This window comes from Typopeltis vanoorti, chromosome 12 (assembly GCF_054136105.1).
Source record: "Typopeltis vanoorti isolate ZY-2024b chromosome 12, IOZ_Tvanoo_1.0, whole genome shotgun sequence".
In the NCBI taxonomy this organism is placed as follows: Eukaryota; Metazoa; Arthropoda; class Arachnida; order Uropygi; family Thelyphonidae; genus Typopeltis; species Typopeltis vanoorti.
The window spans coordinates 109,909,363-109,929,632 of NC_143560.1; the positions used below are offsets into that span (position 1 = coordinate 109,909,363).

The 20,270-nt window shown below is 36.3% G+C and overlaps 1 protein-coding gene across 1 annotated transcript in view; it reads left to right on the forward strand.

Moving 5' to 3' along the window:
• The first annotated feature begins 233 nt into the window (after positions 1-233).
• Positions 234-20,270, forward strand: part of LOC150101134 (uncharacterized) — a 40,617-nt gene continuing 20,580 nt past the window's right edge. Inside the window, exons 1-3 of the mRNA XM_090402170.1 lie at positions 234-291; positions 3,698-3,774; positions 13,513-13,713. Coding sequence (XP_090258296.1) covers positions 234-291; positions 3,698-3,774; positions 13,513-13,713 — 336 coding nt within the window. The remainder of the gene's footprint in view (positions 292-3,697; positions 3,775-13,512; positions 13,714-20,270) is intronic.

The following is a 20,270-nucleotide window of genomic DNA, read 5'->3' on the forward strand; positions in this document are numbered from 1 at the left end:
AGAATTTTGAAAGTTGATCATCAGGCAACAAAATGAGAACAAAATCATGAGCTAAAGCAGATCACAAAGGATTTTAGGTCTGATAACTTTGGCATGGAATATCAGACCTGACAAAAGTGATTCTCCTTTTTTGTGGGAAGATTAGTGCGTGAATTGCAGTGGGAGGTTTGGGTGAGCTATAGTCTTAGAGGATGCCAGTTGAGGTTCAGCGATGAATAATAGGATAGGCTTCGATGTCCGTCAATGGTGCTGTGCACATTGTTGATGTTGGTATTAAGCCTCCGGACAATGGTAAAGTTATCATTAAAAATACCTTTCCACATAAAAAACTTAAAAAACTTTCCACTTAAAAAAACGGAGGTGTTATTTCGTGGAATTTTTTTTTTGAATATATATATATATATATATATATATATACACCAGTATATATACTGGTGTCCAAAATCTAGGGATGAAACACTATTTCTGAAGATTACAACCGCAAATTATTCAGACGAATCAGCAATTTGTATAACTCACGATTTCGAGTAGAAAGCGAGTACACGTTCAAATTTTCGAATCAGGCACAAAGGAGTCACGTGGTAGCACTCCTTTGTGCCTGATTATCCTGTATCCTGTACAGGATAAAAAGCAAACGGTTGCACTACACAAATTATGTTTGAAGGAAGCTCTTTTCATTAAGGAATAAAGTTGCAAAACTTGAATGTCTTGTAATATCTCAAAATACATCTAGGTGATTTCCCGTGGAGACGAATTATTGGAAAGCTTCTCCAAGCTTTCCAATAATTCTAATTTCCGATAAAAAACTATTCCCGGAGCATGAAGACTGATTTTTGGTTACAATAGCAAAACGTAATCGACGCACCACGGCGGATAAGCCTTAAAGTCGGCTCCATTCAAGCACAGGTACGTGGATATCTCGACAAACTGTGGCAAGATGTCTACCAAAACTAGGTGCACTGCCTGAAGGCCGATAGTCTGTATTCCTTTATCCACAGCTCATGGTAGAGCAGGTTTTCAGTGGTCTTCTATTTATGAAAATTGGACAAGACACCAATGGGCAAATGTACTCTTTACAGATGAGAGTCGTTTTAGTCTTTCCTCCGATTCTGAACGACTCTTGATCTGGCGTGAAAGTGGTACTGCTTACCATCACGAGAATGTTTTTGAAAGGGTAGATGCAGCAGTGCTGACATCATGGTATGGGGAGGCATTATGCTTAATTCACGCACAAGTGTTGGAAAAAGGGACCATGACTGGTGAACGATATCGCAATGAGTTCTTCAATATCTTGTTTGATTGTTCCATGGTGCTGTGGGTGAGGAATTCATTTTTATTGATGACAATGCCACACCACATCGTACACGAGTGATGGGGATACTTCTGGATATCGAGGATATTAGTCAAATCGAGTGGTCCGCACGCTCTCCAGATCTCAAACCCCATCCTTGCTCTGAAGGAGGAGTGAGCCAATCTGCCCGAAGAACTCCTAAATCACTTGGTGCTAAGCATGGTACGACGTTGCGAGAGCTGCATCGCAGTTCAAGATGGACATATTCCATACTGAAATATTTCTCGGCATAGTTTCTGTAACCACTGTATATTAATTCCTTAACTACGTCCTATATATATATATATATATATATATATATATATATAGATAGATAGATAGATAGATAGATAGATCTATAATGTATACATATATAATAACATTTTTCAGTTGCAGTAATAAGATAAACTTTTATGCTCTTTTTCATGTTAGTGAAGTACTGGGAAAACTTATAGCACAGGGCGATGCAGTAGGGATGAAGGACAAGTGGATATGACTCGTACACGGAGAATGCTCAGATCCGAATCCAAGCATAGCTTCAAGAGTACACTCCTATACTCGGATTCCCTCCAGGCACAACGTGGCAGAGTAAGCAACAACAGGATTATTCGCCAGCTGATTGCGATTTACCAACAGGTTCGGTCTTTGCGATCGGGCCTGAAGAAACCGCTTTAATGGAAGACCTTCATAATTAAATAATTACGGTGAGGAAAGCGTGCCCAGCAAAGCCACTACCCGCACTGCATTTAAGAAGAAAAGGAGAAAGAGGGGGGGGGTGGCAAATGAAAGATCCCACTTCATGCCTCTGATAAGCAGGGTAGTGATGTTTAACGAAAACAGTAGTGAATGTTCTTCTAATGTGATGTTACTAGCACCACTAAATACTGAAATCTTGGCAGCAAGTTTTTAATGGCTCTACGAAAAGCATAAAGGGAACCATAGAAATCTTACTTGGGAAGAGGAAATAATACTGTAGGACAGTATGTCATCATAGAAGAATAAGAGCCCAAAGAAATGTTTATTCCTTTAGTTTATAATGACTCCCTTCAGTTTTCTTTTTCTCATTTATGATGATTCGGTCCCAGAGAATAAAATTTGCTGAGAAGTGGAATATTTTCAAAGCATTTAGGTAGCTGGCAAGCGCTCGGTCAAACCGCCACTGAATTATACATACACACTTCTCTTTGCTGAGTAATCGAATAAGGACTGGAATATAATAGCATAAAGATCTTTCTTTAATAAAAGAGCATTGGATTCTGCAATCGATAAGTTTTTACTAGTATTCTGTTTATAGTGATTTCACAGCCAACAAAAGGGATATTATCATCTTGAAATTTAATTAAATTAATTTTAACCTCCTCTCGCATCCTCTTAATTTTGTTCATGCTTTTTCCTGTCCTTCAACTCCTAGTTAATGCATAACTAGCCTCTTACCCAGTCCCTTCGTTTGTAGCATAAACCCATTCTGAGGTAACATGAGATCTTTCTTTCTTTCCTCCCTGATTGGTTTTATGTTAGAGGTTAGGCTTGGCGCTCTCAGGTGCTACTAGCTGTCTTTTAATTTAGTTAAAATTTTAGTATTAAATAAATTATTGGTTAATATTCCTAACAATGTTAACAAATAGTTAAAAAAAAATTAGTAGTGATCTGTGTGGCATGTTTCCAACGTCTGTTATGGGTGGGATCTTTTTTTCCTTGAAGTTATCTTAAATTTGAAGTAGTGACTCAAACTTCGAACTCGAGCAAAATTCGATCAATTACTCAAATCCCTTTTCAACATGAGCTTTTGTAACTGCGTTCAACAAAATATAAGAATGTTTCCTCTTGGATATGGATTTTCTGCGTTTATTTCTGGAAAGGTTCAACAGAACACTAGTTGCCCTCCAGAATGGACTTTTACAAACATAAACGGCACTCACACTCTGAATCTTTTTTTTTTTTTCTGTTTCGCCCGTTCAATCTCATTTAACTATGAAGCTAATTTATTCCTCTTGTCAGATCAACAGTGTACTACAATTATTATTCCTTCTCCGCCAACAAACAGTCGACTGTACCATTCAAAACAAAAAAAAAAAAAAAAATGGGGGGGAAGTCCTCCCCAAAACAGTAAGCCCTCAAGATGTTTCGTAGTTATGCAACTACGTCTCAGTGCCAGAGTGTTTTTTTTTTTTTTTTTTAATCAAAATCATCTAATTTTCTTTATCACTAAGACTTGGCAGCTTGCTTTTAACTGACCTCCTAGAATGTTAATGAAAACCACATACAGCACTAATCAAAAGCTGATGAATAATAAAAAAAATATATTATTTTTTTTTAATTTCTTATTTCTTAAGTCACTGATTCAATTATATATATTTATAATTACAGTTTGTGACGACTGCAACAAATTATATGATGGTGACTGTCCACTCCACGGATCTCTTGAAATCGTTGAAAATACATCGGTGAGTAAACACTTTTGTTTAATGAAATTATATCAAAATTGTACAAGGAAAATTCATAATTACTCCAGTTTCTGTATTTGGAGCAAAAATCGATTGAAACTATCTATATCCGACACCAAAAGCTATATATACTTTCATATAAAAATAAGACTACTAGAAATGGGAAGCTATTCAAATTGATTACGATGTTAGGAAATTTTATTAAACTTTATCTTTCTGTTTGATTACGAATATTATTCTAAACTAACATGTGGAAGTTGTGGCCTAATTGTAAACGAACATGAATAATATCTGGAAGATTTATGGTTCAAGTCATTATTGCATAGTAAAATACCAGCAGTTTTTTTTTTTTTTCTTTCAAGAAGAACCGAGGTTATTCGATTCTTCTTGAGAGAGAGAGAGAAACACGCTTGAACATATGCTTCATCGCAACAATCTCCTCTGGAGAATGTTTTTCTAGCAGGTGAACCCATTAAGAGGTACTGAACAATGTGACCTGCCTGAATGTCTTTGCTCACGTAGTACACCAAATACTCACTATTTGAAAGACACCTCCAAAAGTAGAATATGCCATGTCACATTCCTGTAAACACTCTGGTTGCTGTCTATGAAAGTTACAGGAACATGACAGCGACTTTCCTTACTGAATTTAATGAGCGACTTAGATCTCCACTTGGTTGGGTGGAATTAAGGCCGAAGCAACTAAGGCTATGAGGTCAAGTGTATTATGTCTGCAAATTTCAAGTGGCTGGTTTGCGTTTTGCGGGATAAAAAATCCGAGTTTCCAGGAAAAAAAAAAAAACTGAAACTGGCTAACTTACATTTAGAGAAAAAAATTCTAAAAGTTCTTCGCGTCCTCTACATGATCACTGCTATTAAACATCTTTTGGTGAAGGATACCTGTGGTGTGTTTGTGAAATTTCGCACAGCTGATAATCACAAAATATCGATGTCCTGAAGGTGCAAGATGGTCCAACAACATGGTAATTAGGTGGTCGTAATCATCATCAAATTCTGAAATGTACAGAATTTGTCTGTCAGGACTCCGAAATTGTCAGATATAATATTTCGGTGTTCTAAAGCACTTCTCATCTTTCCCAAATAACAACAAACAAACAAAAAAAAAAAACATGCTTTTCTAATCTTTCCTCTCTCTCATTCTGTTTAAGTGACTATACTACCTAAGATCAGCTCTAATCGCACACCCCTGAATACTAAAATGTTAAGTTCCTTCCTAATATCCTCATTTTTAATATGATTCTGCCATTGATGCCATTTGTTCACTCCTCTAATCTTTCTTAGAACTTTCAGATTTGTGGTCTCCGGTCTTTGATCAAGCATTTTATTTCAAAACCAGCTCTCAGATACATAAGTTAAAATTGATTTGAACACTCTCTTGTACACTGCTAGATGTGTGCTTTGACTATTTTTTCACTTATTCCAAATAAGTTTATTCATTTGACTTCCTACCATGCCAGTTTTGCTAATTCTATTTTCTATTTCCATATTTAATTTGTCATCTTCCCCAAAACTGTTCATAGCTGAAACGTTTTACCTGTTCTATAGGTTCTCCATTCAGGAAGCAGTTGATGTTTTCAAGGTTCCTGCCTTTCATAGTATGTTTTTTTACTGCTAATTTTCATACCGAATTTATTACAGCTATTATTCAATATAGTTAGGGAATCTGCAGAGTTGTAGTGGATTTATATAAAATATAACACCACCTGCATAAAATAAAGAGCTAAGATTAACATCGAATTTCGGTATCAATATAAAGGAAATTTTGATATCGTTATAAATGAAAGTGTTTAATAGCATTCCTTTATAACGTGTTCCATACGGATGATAAATAACACTGGAGAAAATGCGCAGTCCTGTCTCACACCTACTTCAATTGCTGAAGTTAAAATCAAATACAGACTATGTATAAAGACATGGTTATTCTTATGGGTGACATGCATGCTAAAGCTGGCAAAAGAAATAATAAAGATGAGAGAGCAGTAGGTAACAAAGCATGTGATTCAAGAAATGAGAATGGTGACCAGTTGGTGGCATTTTGTGAAATGAATAACTTTGTGATAGGAGGAAGCTTATTTAAGCATAAAGATATACATAAAATCGTTTGGTTATCACCACATGGTAAAACCAAAACCCAAATGGATTATATTGCAATCAATGGTAATTTTATTATTTCATTCTTAGATGTTAAAGTAAGGCGAGGAGCTGATGAAGGATCTGATCACTATTTAGTAATAGCCAAAATTAAATTAAAACTGCATGGGATTCAAAAAAATTAGAAATCAGAATGGGGCGGGGTAAATAAAAATGAATGAATGAATGAATGAAGAAAACCTTTTCTATTATGATATAAAATTGATTTCATATTTTAGAAAATGAGAAGCTAGAAGGTGAGGAAGTGAAGGCACAAAATTAAAATGACATTTGAAAGTGATAAATCTCAGGGAGTTAAAGAAATTCTTTTCAGCAATTACGGAGAGAATGACAAGTGAATTACAAGATCTGCAAGAGAGGATAAAAGGAATTATGTGGACAGTTTGGGAGAAGAAGTTCAAAAGGTTGCTACATTAGAACATATTGGAAGACTGTATGAGGTGACAAGAAACTATGCTCTGATGAAAAGAAGCAGGTAACTGCTATAAGAGATAAAGATGGTTTGCTGCTAACTGAAGAGGATAAGATTATTAAAAGATGGAAAGAACAGTTTAATGAAATTCTAAATGTATAACAATATAACTGACATGATTAGAGGTTCAATAATGGAAGAAGCTCCTGAAAGCATAAATTTAAATATAACATCAGAAATGCAATAGAGAAAATGAAAAGTGGAAAAGTCTTGGGGGAAATGATAATATTGCAATAAAAATGCTTGAGACCACTAAAGAAACTGCTGCTAATAAACTGCAACTGATCTTTAAAAGTGTGCTAGAAATCAAAAAGATGCCTAAACAGTGTAAAGAAGCAAGGATAATTATAATCCATAAGAAAAGTGATCGCACTAGATGTGAGAACTGGAGGGGGAATTAGCCTACTCTCGCTACATGCAAACATTTTCTGCAGGATATTGAGTTGGTTTTAGAACAAATGGGAGTATTGTACATCACATTTTTATTTTAAGAAACATCACTGAACAAAGCATATAATTTAGAAGTCCATTATACCTCAATTTTATAAATTTTGCTAAAGCATTTGACAGTATTGACAGAGAAACATTAGGTTAATTATTAAAAGTTATGGAATTCACGACAAATATGTAAGAATAATGAAAGAAATGTATAGGGAAGTAAAAGTTGTGTTGCTGCACAGCAAACAACATCCAAATGGTTTGAGATAAGATCTGGTGTAAGGTAGGGTTGTGTGAAGTTTTTGTTATGGTTTAATACAATCATCGGCTAGATTATGAGAAAAGTTACAGGTGCAAGAAGAGGAATTAAATGGAATCCTATGTCATAGTTAGAAGATCTAGGTTATGCGGATGACACAGTTTTGATATCAGCAAAATACAATGTGTACAAACAAAATTGGAAGACTTGAAACAGCTAAAATGGTTGGTCTTAAAATAAAAATGACTAAAATAAAAGTGTTTAACTAAACAGCAAATGCCACAAAGAGATTAAGATCGATCAGCATGCTACAGAAGAAGTTAAGAGTTTTATTTTTAGGGGCAAATGTAAATACTGAAGGCGGAACTGACATGGATATAATGCAAAGACTGGCAAAATTTCAGAAAATTAAATAATACACGGAAATCTTGCAAAATACCATAATCAAACCAAAATAATGATATTCAATAGCAATGTTAAGGCTATATTATCATATAGATCGGAGACATGGAAGCTGGGAAAAAAAAAAAAAGAAGTTAAATTAAATAGCAATGTCTGAGTAAAATTTTGCGCAGTTACCTTAATATATAAGGTAACTGCGCATAAAAGCATCACCAATGAAATAAAAATAACGGCGATGGAAATGGATTGGATACATGCTAAGAATGAACAGGAGAAAGATTCCTAAAATTACTTTGACATGGATCCCAGATGGAAAACGAAAAAGCCTAAATTAACTTGGCAGAGAATGACAGAAAAGGAAAGAACAGTGTCTGGCTGGAAGAGCTGTAGAGAAGCCGAACTGCTCAGGAGAGAAGTATCTGGAAGAAACCGATCATCTCGACAAAAATAGGTAAGTACACTGCTTGGAAAGAAGTTAACGGACACCATAGTGCGATGAATAAACAGTCATGGTGCCTACCTTAATAATATAAGACCTTTCGCGGCGAAGACTGCAGCAATCCTACGGCGCATACGTTCCACAAGCGTACGAAAGCGATCAATAGGAATTTTACACCATTTTTCCTGTTGGAAAGACTTCATCCCACAGATGTTCAGTGAGGTTGAGCTCAGGGCTCTGTGGACGCCATTCAAGTCTGGCGATAATGAACTAGGCAGTTACGGCAGCAGCCTTATGACACGGCACATTGTCTTGCTGAAAGAGACAATTGTCAATTCCGTAGAAACGCCTAAAACTACGAAGCATTGCATTGTCTGCAATGTTCAAATAGCTTTCAAAGTTCAACATTTGTAGCACCACAAACAGAAGTCTGAGCCAAAGCAAGAAAACCTGCACAATACTATCACACCGCCACCTTCGAATGTCATAGCTAGGGTTAGACACTGTGGTAAGAGATGTTCACTGGGCATCCATCATTGGAGGATGTACCGTGATTCAGTGCTCCATAATACGCTTTCCAAGCTTCCACGTCCCACTATGCAAGCTCTTTGCACCACATTACGGAATCAACGCTGCATGTTGGTTCGGGTAAAGTGGGGCTTGCATATTGCGGTCCTACCATGGGAATTTATGTTGTCTCTCGGTTCTGAATGTTTTTGTGCAGATTCGTGTTCCAGTTGATGCCCGGAACTCCGCATTCAACGTATCGCCCGACGAATGGCTGTTTTTAGATATTACCTTTCGTAGCATCCTACGATCACGTTCGGTGAGTGTGCTGGATCCTCCACTGCGGATAACACTTGCAGTTGACTCCTTGCACTTCCATTTCAGTATGATTGTTGATCCTGGATGGCCTAATTTTCAACTGTTTGCCGAACAGACAGACCTACCACTACCACGTGGCATCCTATCGCAACGCCTCTTTCAAACTCAATCAGTTCCCTTCTCGCAACCATTTCACCAGTACACAGTTGCACTGACTTGGGAGCATCGTATTCCTCCAATTTATACCAGCTGAAAACACGAGACTTGTTACATGGCAAGATGCACCTCGCCCATGGAGGCGCCTGTTGACTTTTTTCCAGTGTAAGAAAGTAATAGACCATGTATTGCTTTATATAATGTGCCACTTACAGCATACAACTGTCAAGTTTTGAACAGCTTTTCTCTTGGTAAAAAGGCTATTTATTAGGTGTGTATCTTTAATAAATTGGCCACTGTGTGAATCAAATAAGAGATGGATAAGTGGTTATAAGTATTCGAAATGCAGCATGTAAGCAGGAACGGACATGTTTAGATGCATCACTTCAAGCAAACACACTACAGCAAGGGTGGGGAACCCCCTCGCCCGCGGGCGAAATTTTGCCCGCGAGTCTATTTCAATTCGCCCCTTTGCTGATGTACATGTAAATAAAATTTTATAATAATTTTAATTTATTATAATTAAATTTATTTAAATAATTAAATATACAAAATCAAAACTAACTATATTACAGAAAATATGATCGTCAGACATCTGGCAACCATCAAATCGATAAAGTTCTCAGCTAAAATAAAAGAAATATAATTTTTTAAATAAATTAAATATAGCCTTTGCTTGATTGTTATAATTATATGTCTACACAATTGTAATTAAAAGATACCATATCAGATGAGAACGTTTACTTATTGAGATATATATTGCACACTACATATATTTTATATAAGAGTTAAAATTTGCCAGTCGCCCGCGGAAGTTTTTAAATTAGCAATTTTCGCCCTTGATACTAAAAAGGTTCCCCACCCCTGCACTACGGTGTTAGTCCAAGCGTGCTGTACGTCTGAAGAGACCGTGTACGGGGATACGAATTTCGTCTATTTTTAACTTTTTTTTTTTCTTTCGTAGCAGCATTATCGTTACTGCATTGAGAACTATCGAAGGTAATTTCAATGAGGAAGAATTCCATATCGAAGTGTGTTTAATTCGCCACAGTCAGATACAAAATAATAATAATAATAAAATAAAAGTGCATTATTTTTGAGTGAACGTTCAGCACAACAGAAATGTGGATGAGAAGGAAAACATTCATTTGGCACGACGCTGTGTGAGTATTAGTGTATTAAAAAGAATTTCCGCTCGTGTACATGTTCCGCGCATGGTAGTCTGGTACTTTGCACAAATTCAAGATCGAGTTTAGAGGGGAGGAGGAGGGGGGGATTGAATCAAACGAACATTGCAGAATTCCAGTCGCCTACGCACGGTTCATGAATGCAGTTGATACAATATACTAGCCTCATTGTTCAGTTGCTTTGATCGTAATACCAACGAGGCAATTTACTACTCTGAATCAACAATACCAGAAATCTTCATTTATGATGATTTAAGACAATTTACACGGAATAAAAAAAGTAATTCCAGACCTCGTCTGCGTGTATATGTGTAGTACAGCTGCTTACACCACACACTTCTTCCTGTCAGATATCTGATTTTTCATTTGGCAAAGCAAGCAAAGCTTTCAGAAAATGAATGCAGCTGATACAATATACTAGCCTCATAGCTAAGTTGCTTTGATCGTAATACCAGCCAACTAAAGTCTGTGAGGTAGGTGTTTGTATTTATGATAGATTCTACAAAATGTACTACCGGTTCTTTCAGAGAACATTTTTCTGAAAACAGTTATTGAATGAACACCAGCATGACGATAACTTATTTCACAGTAGCTGCAGAAGAAGCTCCTAACGACAGATCCGGTCGCAAAATGGATACCAAGGCCGTGCGAAGGGACTATAAATTACATGTATTCATGGTGGGCTCTAGATTTGATCTAATCAGTGAATTTTCGATGCAGCAAGACACAATAACGTTGCATTCATCCTTGCATTTCCTATGGTCAAACGCAAGACCTAAACTAATGGCGATTATTTTGAACTTTAATATGAAATGTATAATATGTATATATTTTTCAGATAAATAAATATACTTCATAAATATGCTTCACAAAAATGAACATCCTAAATAAACATCCTTCACAAAACTACGTTTGAATATGAATGCTATATAACTGATGAAAATACTGATAATCAAGTCAATATAAGTATGTTAAACATGAGTAAAATCAAAATCGATACTTTTTCGATCTCTCTTATATCTACGTTTAACATTTATGAATGTTAAGCAATTTTTCTTGAAATAGCAGCTCATTTTGAAAGCTTAAGTAGCATATATTTTACAATAAATTTGCTCATTTATTAGGTAACTACTTCAGAATCCCTCATAATGAAAATTTCATCTTGTTCCCTTTAACTATGAAAATGCATCGTTAATAAAATGAATATGAAGTCATTTGAAATCAGTATTTATGTTCATCTGTATGTAATTACATTAGTAATTTGATTTAACTCCTGTTTATATTCAATAAAGACTTCATATTTCTGACATAAAGAATATTTTAAATCCTGGATGTGTTCTCGCTTCATCAAGAGAAAAACATCTCTAAATTCTTCTGTTACTTGTGTTTTATCTCATATGAATGCATTTTACGAGTAGAAGGATTTAGTACGACAGCTGATCACTCTACATTTAAATTCAAGCATCCTTGATTTGATTTTGTCTCCACAAAGATTCTAATTGTATGCAGTTGATGAGTGATCGAGAATTTTTTTTTTAAAGTAGTGAACAAATTTTCGAGTAATCTTTTATGTTTAACTTTGAAAGCCAACTGAGTATATTGCAAAACTCTTACAGATGTTCTTTCTGGATTGTGCTTACCAAGAACAAACTACATCGTCACATACTAAGGTACACATACCGGCCACTGAATTAGAAACTTTTATTTAATACCGTTGGACCTCCTTTAGCCCGAATTACAGCACATATGCGACATAGATTCCACAAGGTGTTGGACTGCGTCTTCATCTACAACATTGGTGTTCACCCAACAGTCCTTAAACTGGCTCAGATTTAACGGGAGGAGCACTTTGCTCCCAGATCAGCTTTTTCTAACATGACCCATATATTCTCAATGGGATTCAGATCCGAGCTTTGTGACAAGGCAAAATGGTGGAGCTGTCATGCTCGCTGAACCACTGCTGAACATTTCTTGCTCAATGAACAGTAGCACTGTCGTCCATGAAACAACTGTCACCTGCTGGATAAAAAGTCAACATTGTAGGATGGACTTGATCGACAACATATTCAGATATTCCTTGGAGAATACCCGACCTTCCAGCAATATCAGGGGACCCGTTCCGTACCAACAGAACATGCCCCACACCATGACATCGCCTTCAGAACTTTGAGTTATGTTTACAAGGAAGTGGGATACCGTAACTCGTTGGACACATGTTTTTTCCCAGTCTTCCAGTATCCATTATCCATTCACGGTGTTCCTGACACCACTGTAGACAAACTTTCCGTTCGTCGCAGAACTCAGTGGTTTCTGTATAGGCATGCGACTGCCAATATCGATCCTCTTCAATTTCTCTGTGCATAGTTCGGTGAGATATGGGTCGGGAATAGCCTTCATTAAAGGGTTTAGTCAAGTTCTGTTTGTCCATACTTCTCAGCCGACGGCGATCTCGTTCCTGACAGAATGTCTTAAGATCACAGTTACGTCTCATAGAAAAGTCAAGTAGATTATTTTTCCACTGATTAAACACCCAGGATACATCACCTTTTGAGAAACCAGTTAACTCTGCGGTTTTCAAAATCGTGGCTCCAGTCAGACGGTCACCCACAATAAGTCATTTTTCGAACTGCGAAAGATCCTTTGTTTTTCCCCTTGTAATGAACACTACTGATGCTTACTGACCAGCGACTTCTTAAATAGTTGCCAAGAACATGTCGTGAAAGAACGTGACCAAGTATTTTGCATACGCTGCGTAAATGACGTTTACGTACATCTGCACAAAAGTGTATAATTCAGTGTCCAGTATGTATATGAAGGCGAGGTATGTACGCTAAATAAGTAATTGTAATACAAGAGATGGGACTTGGTTGTTCAGATTGCCAGCGAAGTGTTATAAGCTGTCATACTGGTTTACAATCAGTTCTTGCAATTACAACAATATAAGCATCCGTGTGTTCAGCTGTGATTAATGTCACTGGAATAGTGAAAAAGAGACGCACTTCTGACTTCTACGATTCGTTACATATCAGAGAACATACTGATAATTTGTTTACGAAAAGAAAAACTGCACTCAATAAATTTTGATACCATTGATGAATCTAACAATAACACTAGTAATACACCAGACCTAGCATCTATATAAAAGCCGAGATTGGAGAAAAATCAGAGCATTGTTCTCTCAACATATCTTCAAAAAAGAAATTTAACAAAACAAGCTAGACAGCTTAAAAAACATCTCCAACCTGTAACATGAGTGTGAGCATCAGAACCAAAGTATTGTCGACACAGCATGAACGAAATCGGAATCTTTGTTTGAGTTCATCATACTGCTTTCAAATCGCAATTGCATTTTGCATATGATACTGACTGCACTTTTTAACGATTTCAGGTACCAGTGAATAAAGGTGACCCTCAAAGAGCCCAAAACACGCTTCCTGAGGGTTTGTCTATTAGACAATCTAGCATAAAAGGTGCAGGATTAGGAGTGTGGGCGGAAAAACTTATTCCCAAAGGTGTAAGATTTGGTCCCTATGAAGGTAATATAGTACATAACTCTCGCACTGCTCAGAAAAGTGGCTACTGCTGGCAGGTATGCACTTAAATTAATTGTTTATATCATTTGTTTATTAAAAATATACTAATAAATCTATCTACGATTATCTTAACATTTTATTTGCTCTTTAGTGAACTCGCATGCTTTTAAAAAAAAATTCGCTGTTAGGTGTTTTACTGGAAGAGAAGGTCACACCCAATTTTCCATTAGAATTCCTATTGGCTATAAGAATTCTAATGGAAATTTAAATGTTCTACATCAAAATATGAGATATGTGCCTACACGCATGTGTTAAATCAGGTAAAAGGTGGCTGCAGGACGAAATGAGAGAATGAATACTGAAAATATCTACAGAGAGGAAGAAGAAGAAGAAGAAGAATGGATCAATGCATCACTCATCACTGTCCACTGCTTCTAAAAAGAGAGCAATTATGTACCAGAAATACTTACGAGGGAGGCAAGAAACTAATGCCTCTATTACTTTTTTTCCCTTCAATTCAAGAGTAGCAAAAATTCAAGCGTAGCAAAAACTTACACATTACTGAATGATGGACAGGCTCTAATTCAAACAATGAGCGGAGCTGCGATCGGTCATATGAGAGTAACACACACACACACACACACACACACACACACACACACACACACACACACACACACACACACACACACACACACACACACACACACACACACACACACACACACACACACACACACACACACACACACACACACACACACACACACACACACACACACACACACACACACACACACACACACACACACACACACACACACACACACACACACACACACACACACACACACACACACACACACACACACACACACACACACACACACACACACACACACACACACACACACACACAAAATAATTCAGAATGGTTGCTGCTCTACATGTATGTACGAAGCAAAGAATGGTGGTTGAATTCTTTAAAGCAGAAGATGAGAGTCCGATGGAAATTTATACCCGTCTGAAAATGTGTACGGAGACGATGTTGGCTGAGTGATCTTCATTCCGCTCACATCAAAGATCTGACAACAATTAGATACTACTAAGAATTTTTGACTGCAAAGGATGCACACTCCGAGGACACCATTTTGCGGACGACGAGGAGATGAAGCAAGCTGTTCATGGCGATGTCGGAGTAAATAGTTACTGTCGGCATACAGCGTTTCACTCAGCGATGGCAAAATTGTAGAGAGAATGGTGAAGATCGTTGAAAAATGACACAATGACTCGCGAAAGATGGAGCATTAATCGATTAAAAGGCATTGTTAAAATAAACTATATTTTTTGAGAAAAATATTTATCGTTGGTGCATACTACTTAGCATCTTTGGAAAGCTAGACAGCGTTCCAATTAAGATACTAATACAGAGTGATAAGATAAAGTGGATCCATTCAGAATCCATTCCACTGTGTGATGAAGATCTAATTCAGATGTTCCCAAACTTTCTCTGTTCGCAGTGCCCCTAAGCCAAAATAAATACTTAAAGGTCCTGTTTATTAAGTACTTGGTTCTGAAAACTTAACTGTTTAAAAAAAAAAAAAAATGTTCCCAAACTGTGCACTGAGGCGCAGAGTTTGGGAACCACTGATATAGTCAGTTGTACTACTTTCATGAAGATTTTTAGTTGATTTAATATGCATTTTTGGGTTCGTAAGGTTACGTAAAGCAAGTCAGCTGAATTATCATACCAATATAATTTACTGCAAATATATTTAGCTTTTGAAACTATGCTGTTTGTTCTGAATGACACATTTTAGTTCCCAAAGAGAGTAGCCAGCAGAAAAGTTCTGTCATCTCATAGTCCATAACCTTAACAGTATATATTATTGTGTGAAATAGTGCGAGTCCTACAGTCGATTTTCTTGAGTTTCAGGATGGAAAAACCCAAGTTTCCGAGGAAAAAAAAAAAGAAAAAGAAAAACGCATGCCCATGCCAGAGATCGATTAACTCGATCAATCTTCCTTTGGACAACCTGGCGCTGTGGACATAAACGCCATTTCTGCCACACTTTTTTTCTTCAAACTGCTGCAAACATATCAAGGATGAATCCAGCCTTCGCCTTTTCTTCTTCTTTCTTTTCTTTTCTTTTTTTTTGGGGGGGGGGGGTAATAGCGGAGGAACTATTATTAAAATATAACGATTTTTGGAATATCTTAGGAGGGCAACTACTATGCTTATTCCTCCCTGTATCGGCACCGTGGAAATTATCGAGTTGCATTACTTACCTGTGTGGCAAGGCAGTATTCAAATACGAAAATTCAAACAGTTAGTGTGAATTATGAATTCATGAATGAATTAAATTTATCTTCTAAGTAATTTAAACTTATCAAGTAATTAAACATTTTATTAAATGTTAAGTTAATAAGGTCCAGCTTTAGTTTCATGGTAAAAATAAAATAAAATAAAAATTAATTATTTAAAATAAAGAGCCAATAGGCTTCATTTCGGCGATGTAAACATTATTTAAATCAATGGGATATTAAATCCCACATTGTTTTAAAACCGAATAAGAAACTCAAAGATCGTAATCAAAGAGTTTCATGCCAAATATAGTAACTATAAAAGTATCGGCGACTACTAGCGTAAGCTAAAGCACGTAGTACAAACTACAAACTAAAGCAACTCGCAGCAAAGGTGGGTAAAACTCTGATCGCTATTCTTAGTATTTCCCATAATGTAAAACACATCTTCTAGGAGATATATGATGTTATACATTATGGTGGGAGGTTACTATCCAGACCGGTTTCGATCTTTATTGAGATCTCATCAATGAGTAACTAGACCAAGTGTAATACTAAGGGTATAGCGAAAAGAACTGCTATCTGCTATACAATCTGCTATACGAGTTGTCAAAAAGATGCACCCATAAATTATTTAAAATAAAGAGCCAATAGGCTTCATTTCGGCGATGTAAACATTATTAAAAAAAAAAAAAAAAAAAAAATCAGCTAACGCCTTTTTGTTCCCGTATATACGGGAGTAGGCGAGGCCATTTAGCCCTATCTAACTTTTGGAGACTGAGTGGGCAGTTCAATCTCCACTGGTACCCAATCAGAGACAGATGGCCCAAAGCTATCACTAATTAAGCGGTACGCAGTGAAGAGAGACGGCTCAAATGTGCCGCCATCTCGTGGTCTCTAACCCTAACACAATGTATTTAATGTCTGAAATAATGTGGGTTCTACGGTCGATTTTCTTGAGTTTACAGGACGAAAAACCCGAGTTTCCGGGAGGAAAAACCTGCTTGCCCGTGCCAGAGATCGACTAACTCGGGAACCGGTCGAAAAAAGGCTCAGAAAAATTTCCTCTAGTCGCCGACTAGACTCGAAACCAAGACTTCCTTCGTGCGGCCTAGCGCGATGGTGTGCAAACGCCACATCCACTGAGCTACACAGTAAACATTATTTTAAAACCGAATAAGAAACTCAAAGATCGGAATCAAAGAGGTTCATGCTGAATATAGTAACTATAAAAGTATAGGCGACTACTAGCGTAAGCTAAAGCACGTAGTTCAAGTACGTAGTACAAACTAGGGCAACTCGTAGCAAAGGTGGGTAAAGCTCTGATCTCTATTCTTAGTATTTCCCATAATGTAAAACACATCTCCTTATTACGCTAGTAGTCGCCGATACTTTTATAGTTACTATATTCGGCATGAAACTCTCTGATTCCGATCTTTGAGTTTCTTATTCGGTTTTAAAACAATGTGGGATTTAATATCTCCTTAATTTAAATAATGTTTACATCGCCGAAATGAAGCCTATTGGCTCTTTATTTTAAATAATTTATGGGTGCACCTTTTTGACAACTCGTATAGCAGAGTATATAAGTTCTTTTCGCTATACCCTTAATATTATACCCTTAGTATTATACTTGGTCTAGCTACTCACTGATTAGATCTCAATAAAGATCGAAACCGGTCTGGGTAATGACCTCCCACCATAATGTATAACATCATATATCTCCTAGGAGATGTTTTACATTATGGGAAATACTAAGAATAACGATCAGAGCTTTACCCACCTTTGCTACGAGTTGCCCTAGTTTGTACTACGTACTTGAACTACGTGCTTTAGCTTACGCTAGTAGTCGCCGATACTTTTATAGTTAACTATATAGTTACTATATATTCGGCATGAAACTCTTTGATTCCGATCTTTGAGTTTCTTATTCGGTTTTAAAACAATGTAGGTATCAGTGATGATGGCTTAACAGCATAAACCTTAACTCTAGTTCCACACCACTTCCCACTAATCCCAACTGTCAAATAGTGCCTGTTTAGGAATATGAATTAAATAAAGAAAACAGAGGGAGCATGCTTAGAAAATCAATATCAAAATACCAATGGTTAAGAAAATTTAAGAGCTGTGTAACGGGTTTTACTGCAAAGAAAGAGAATGCAACTTGTTTGGCTTTGCACTGAACTTTTCAGACCACGGAAAATTGAATTGTTGTTTTGGAATTACAGTAAAAGCAACTGTTAGAAAAGTGTTTTGTGTCTACAAATTGACTGTGTTCTTCTGGTCGATTTCTCTGTTTTAAGGGATGAAAAACTTGAGTTTGTTTAAGGAACGGGGAAAAATGCTACTCCTGTATGACGTCGGCTAACTTACATTCTAATAATAAATAAATGAAAAACTTTATAAAGGTTCTTCGCGTCCAACACGATTCAAACCAAATCCTTCCAATTAAAGGGTATCGTCCATAGTGACTAAGCTGAGGAGTCACGAGCAAATTTTTTCTTAATTATTTTTACACCGCTAAAACATAAGGCAGTAAGTTTGTTTTTTTTTACTAAATGCATAACATATTAATATTAGTGAATTGCATTTTTTGTTTCATTTATATCACTCTCTTCCATCATTTTGACTTAGCGGCTATTCACTATAACTTTATGCACTGTTCATTTTGTAATATAATGTAATTATACTACAAAATCCTACTGGTTAGTATATCATATTATAAAATCGGCTTTAGACAGTACACAAGTACACTCTAACTGGATGGATATTACGCAAATTTGGTGTTTGGAATGCTTGCAAAAAGTTGTTCAGCAATATATATATATATGTGTGTGTGTTGAAAAGTTTTTTACCTTGGGGATAATATATAAATATATATATATATATATATATATATATATATATATATATATATATATATATATATATATATATATATATATATATATATATATATTAAGGATACCAAGTAATTTTATAAACTTGGTTTTTTTACTCCTTCTCCCAAGTAAGGAAAACAGTTAAGCTTGCGCATGAACGTAGTTCAAGTCTAAAGGTAGTGCAACACCAGGGAAACTCATTGTAAAGGTGGGTAAAGCTCTGATCACTATTCTTAGTATTTCCCATAATGTAAAACACATCTCACTAAGAGATGTATACTGTTATACATTATGGGTAGGGAGGGGTTACTAACCAGACCGGTTTCAACCTTTTTTGAGGTCTCCTCAGTGAGTAGCTAGACCCTGAAATACCAAGGTTTTCAGTAATACGGAGCCATATCAACTTTACCTATACAAGTTGCTACAAGGTGCTTTTACTTTGAATAAGAAACTCTGGATGAGATAAAGATGTGACAAGTTTTTAACCTTGGGGATAATATATATATATATATATATATATATATATATATATATATATATATATATATATATATATATATATTAAGGATACCGAGTAATTTTATAAACTTGGTTTTTTACTCCTTCTCCCAAGAACTTGTATAGGTAAGTTGATAAGGCTCTGTATTACTGAAAACCTTGGTATTTCAGGGTTTAGCTACTCACTGAGGAGACCTCAAAAAAGGTTGAAACCGGTCTGGTTAGTAACCCCCCACCCATAATGTATAACAGTATACATCTCTTAGTGAGATGTGTTTTACATTATGGGAAATACTAAGAATAGTGATCAGAGCTTTACTCATCTTTACAATGAGTTGGCCTGGTGTTGCACTACCTTTAGACTTGAACTACGTTCAGGCGCAAGCTTAACTGTTTTGCTTACTTGGGAGAAGGAGTAAAAAAACCAAGTTTATAAAATTACTTGGTATCCTTAATATATATATATATATCAGCTCGCTCTCCACGAAACTAAGAAGAATTTTACGAAAGTTCAACATAAAAACCTGTTTCTCTACTCTTCCTAAATTAAGATCGATTTTAAGCAAATACAAACAAGCTCACAACCATCTACAATTCCCAGGAGTATACAAAATCACATGTGACTGCGGGAAGCAATACTATGGCCAAACTGAAAAATCCATCCTCCTACGTCTGGAAGAACACCAGAGGGACATTGCCTACAAAAGAACTAGAGCAAGTGCCCTGTCAAGCCATGTACTGTTTCAGTAAACATAAAATGATGAAGGCCGTCAACATGAGATAAACTGGACAACAACCTCAAACCTTCATATATGCCGTGACGAGGTGGAGCGCCGCATAGTCTAAGGAAATGGTTATGGACCCTCATCACGCAAATATTAACCTTAGCTATAATCTACCGGACTCATTCAGCTCTGCTATCCGATATT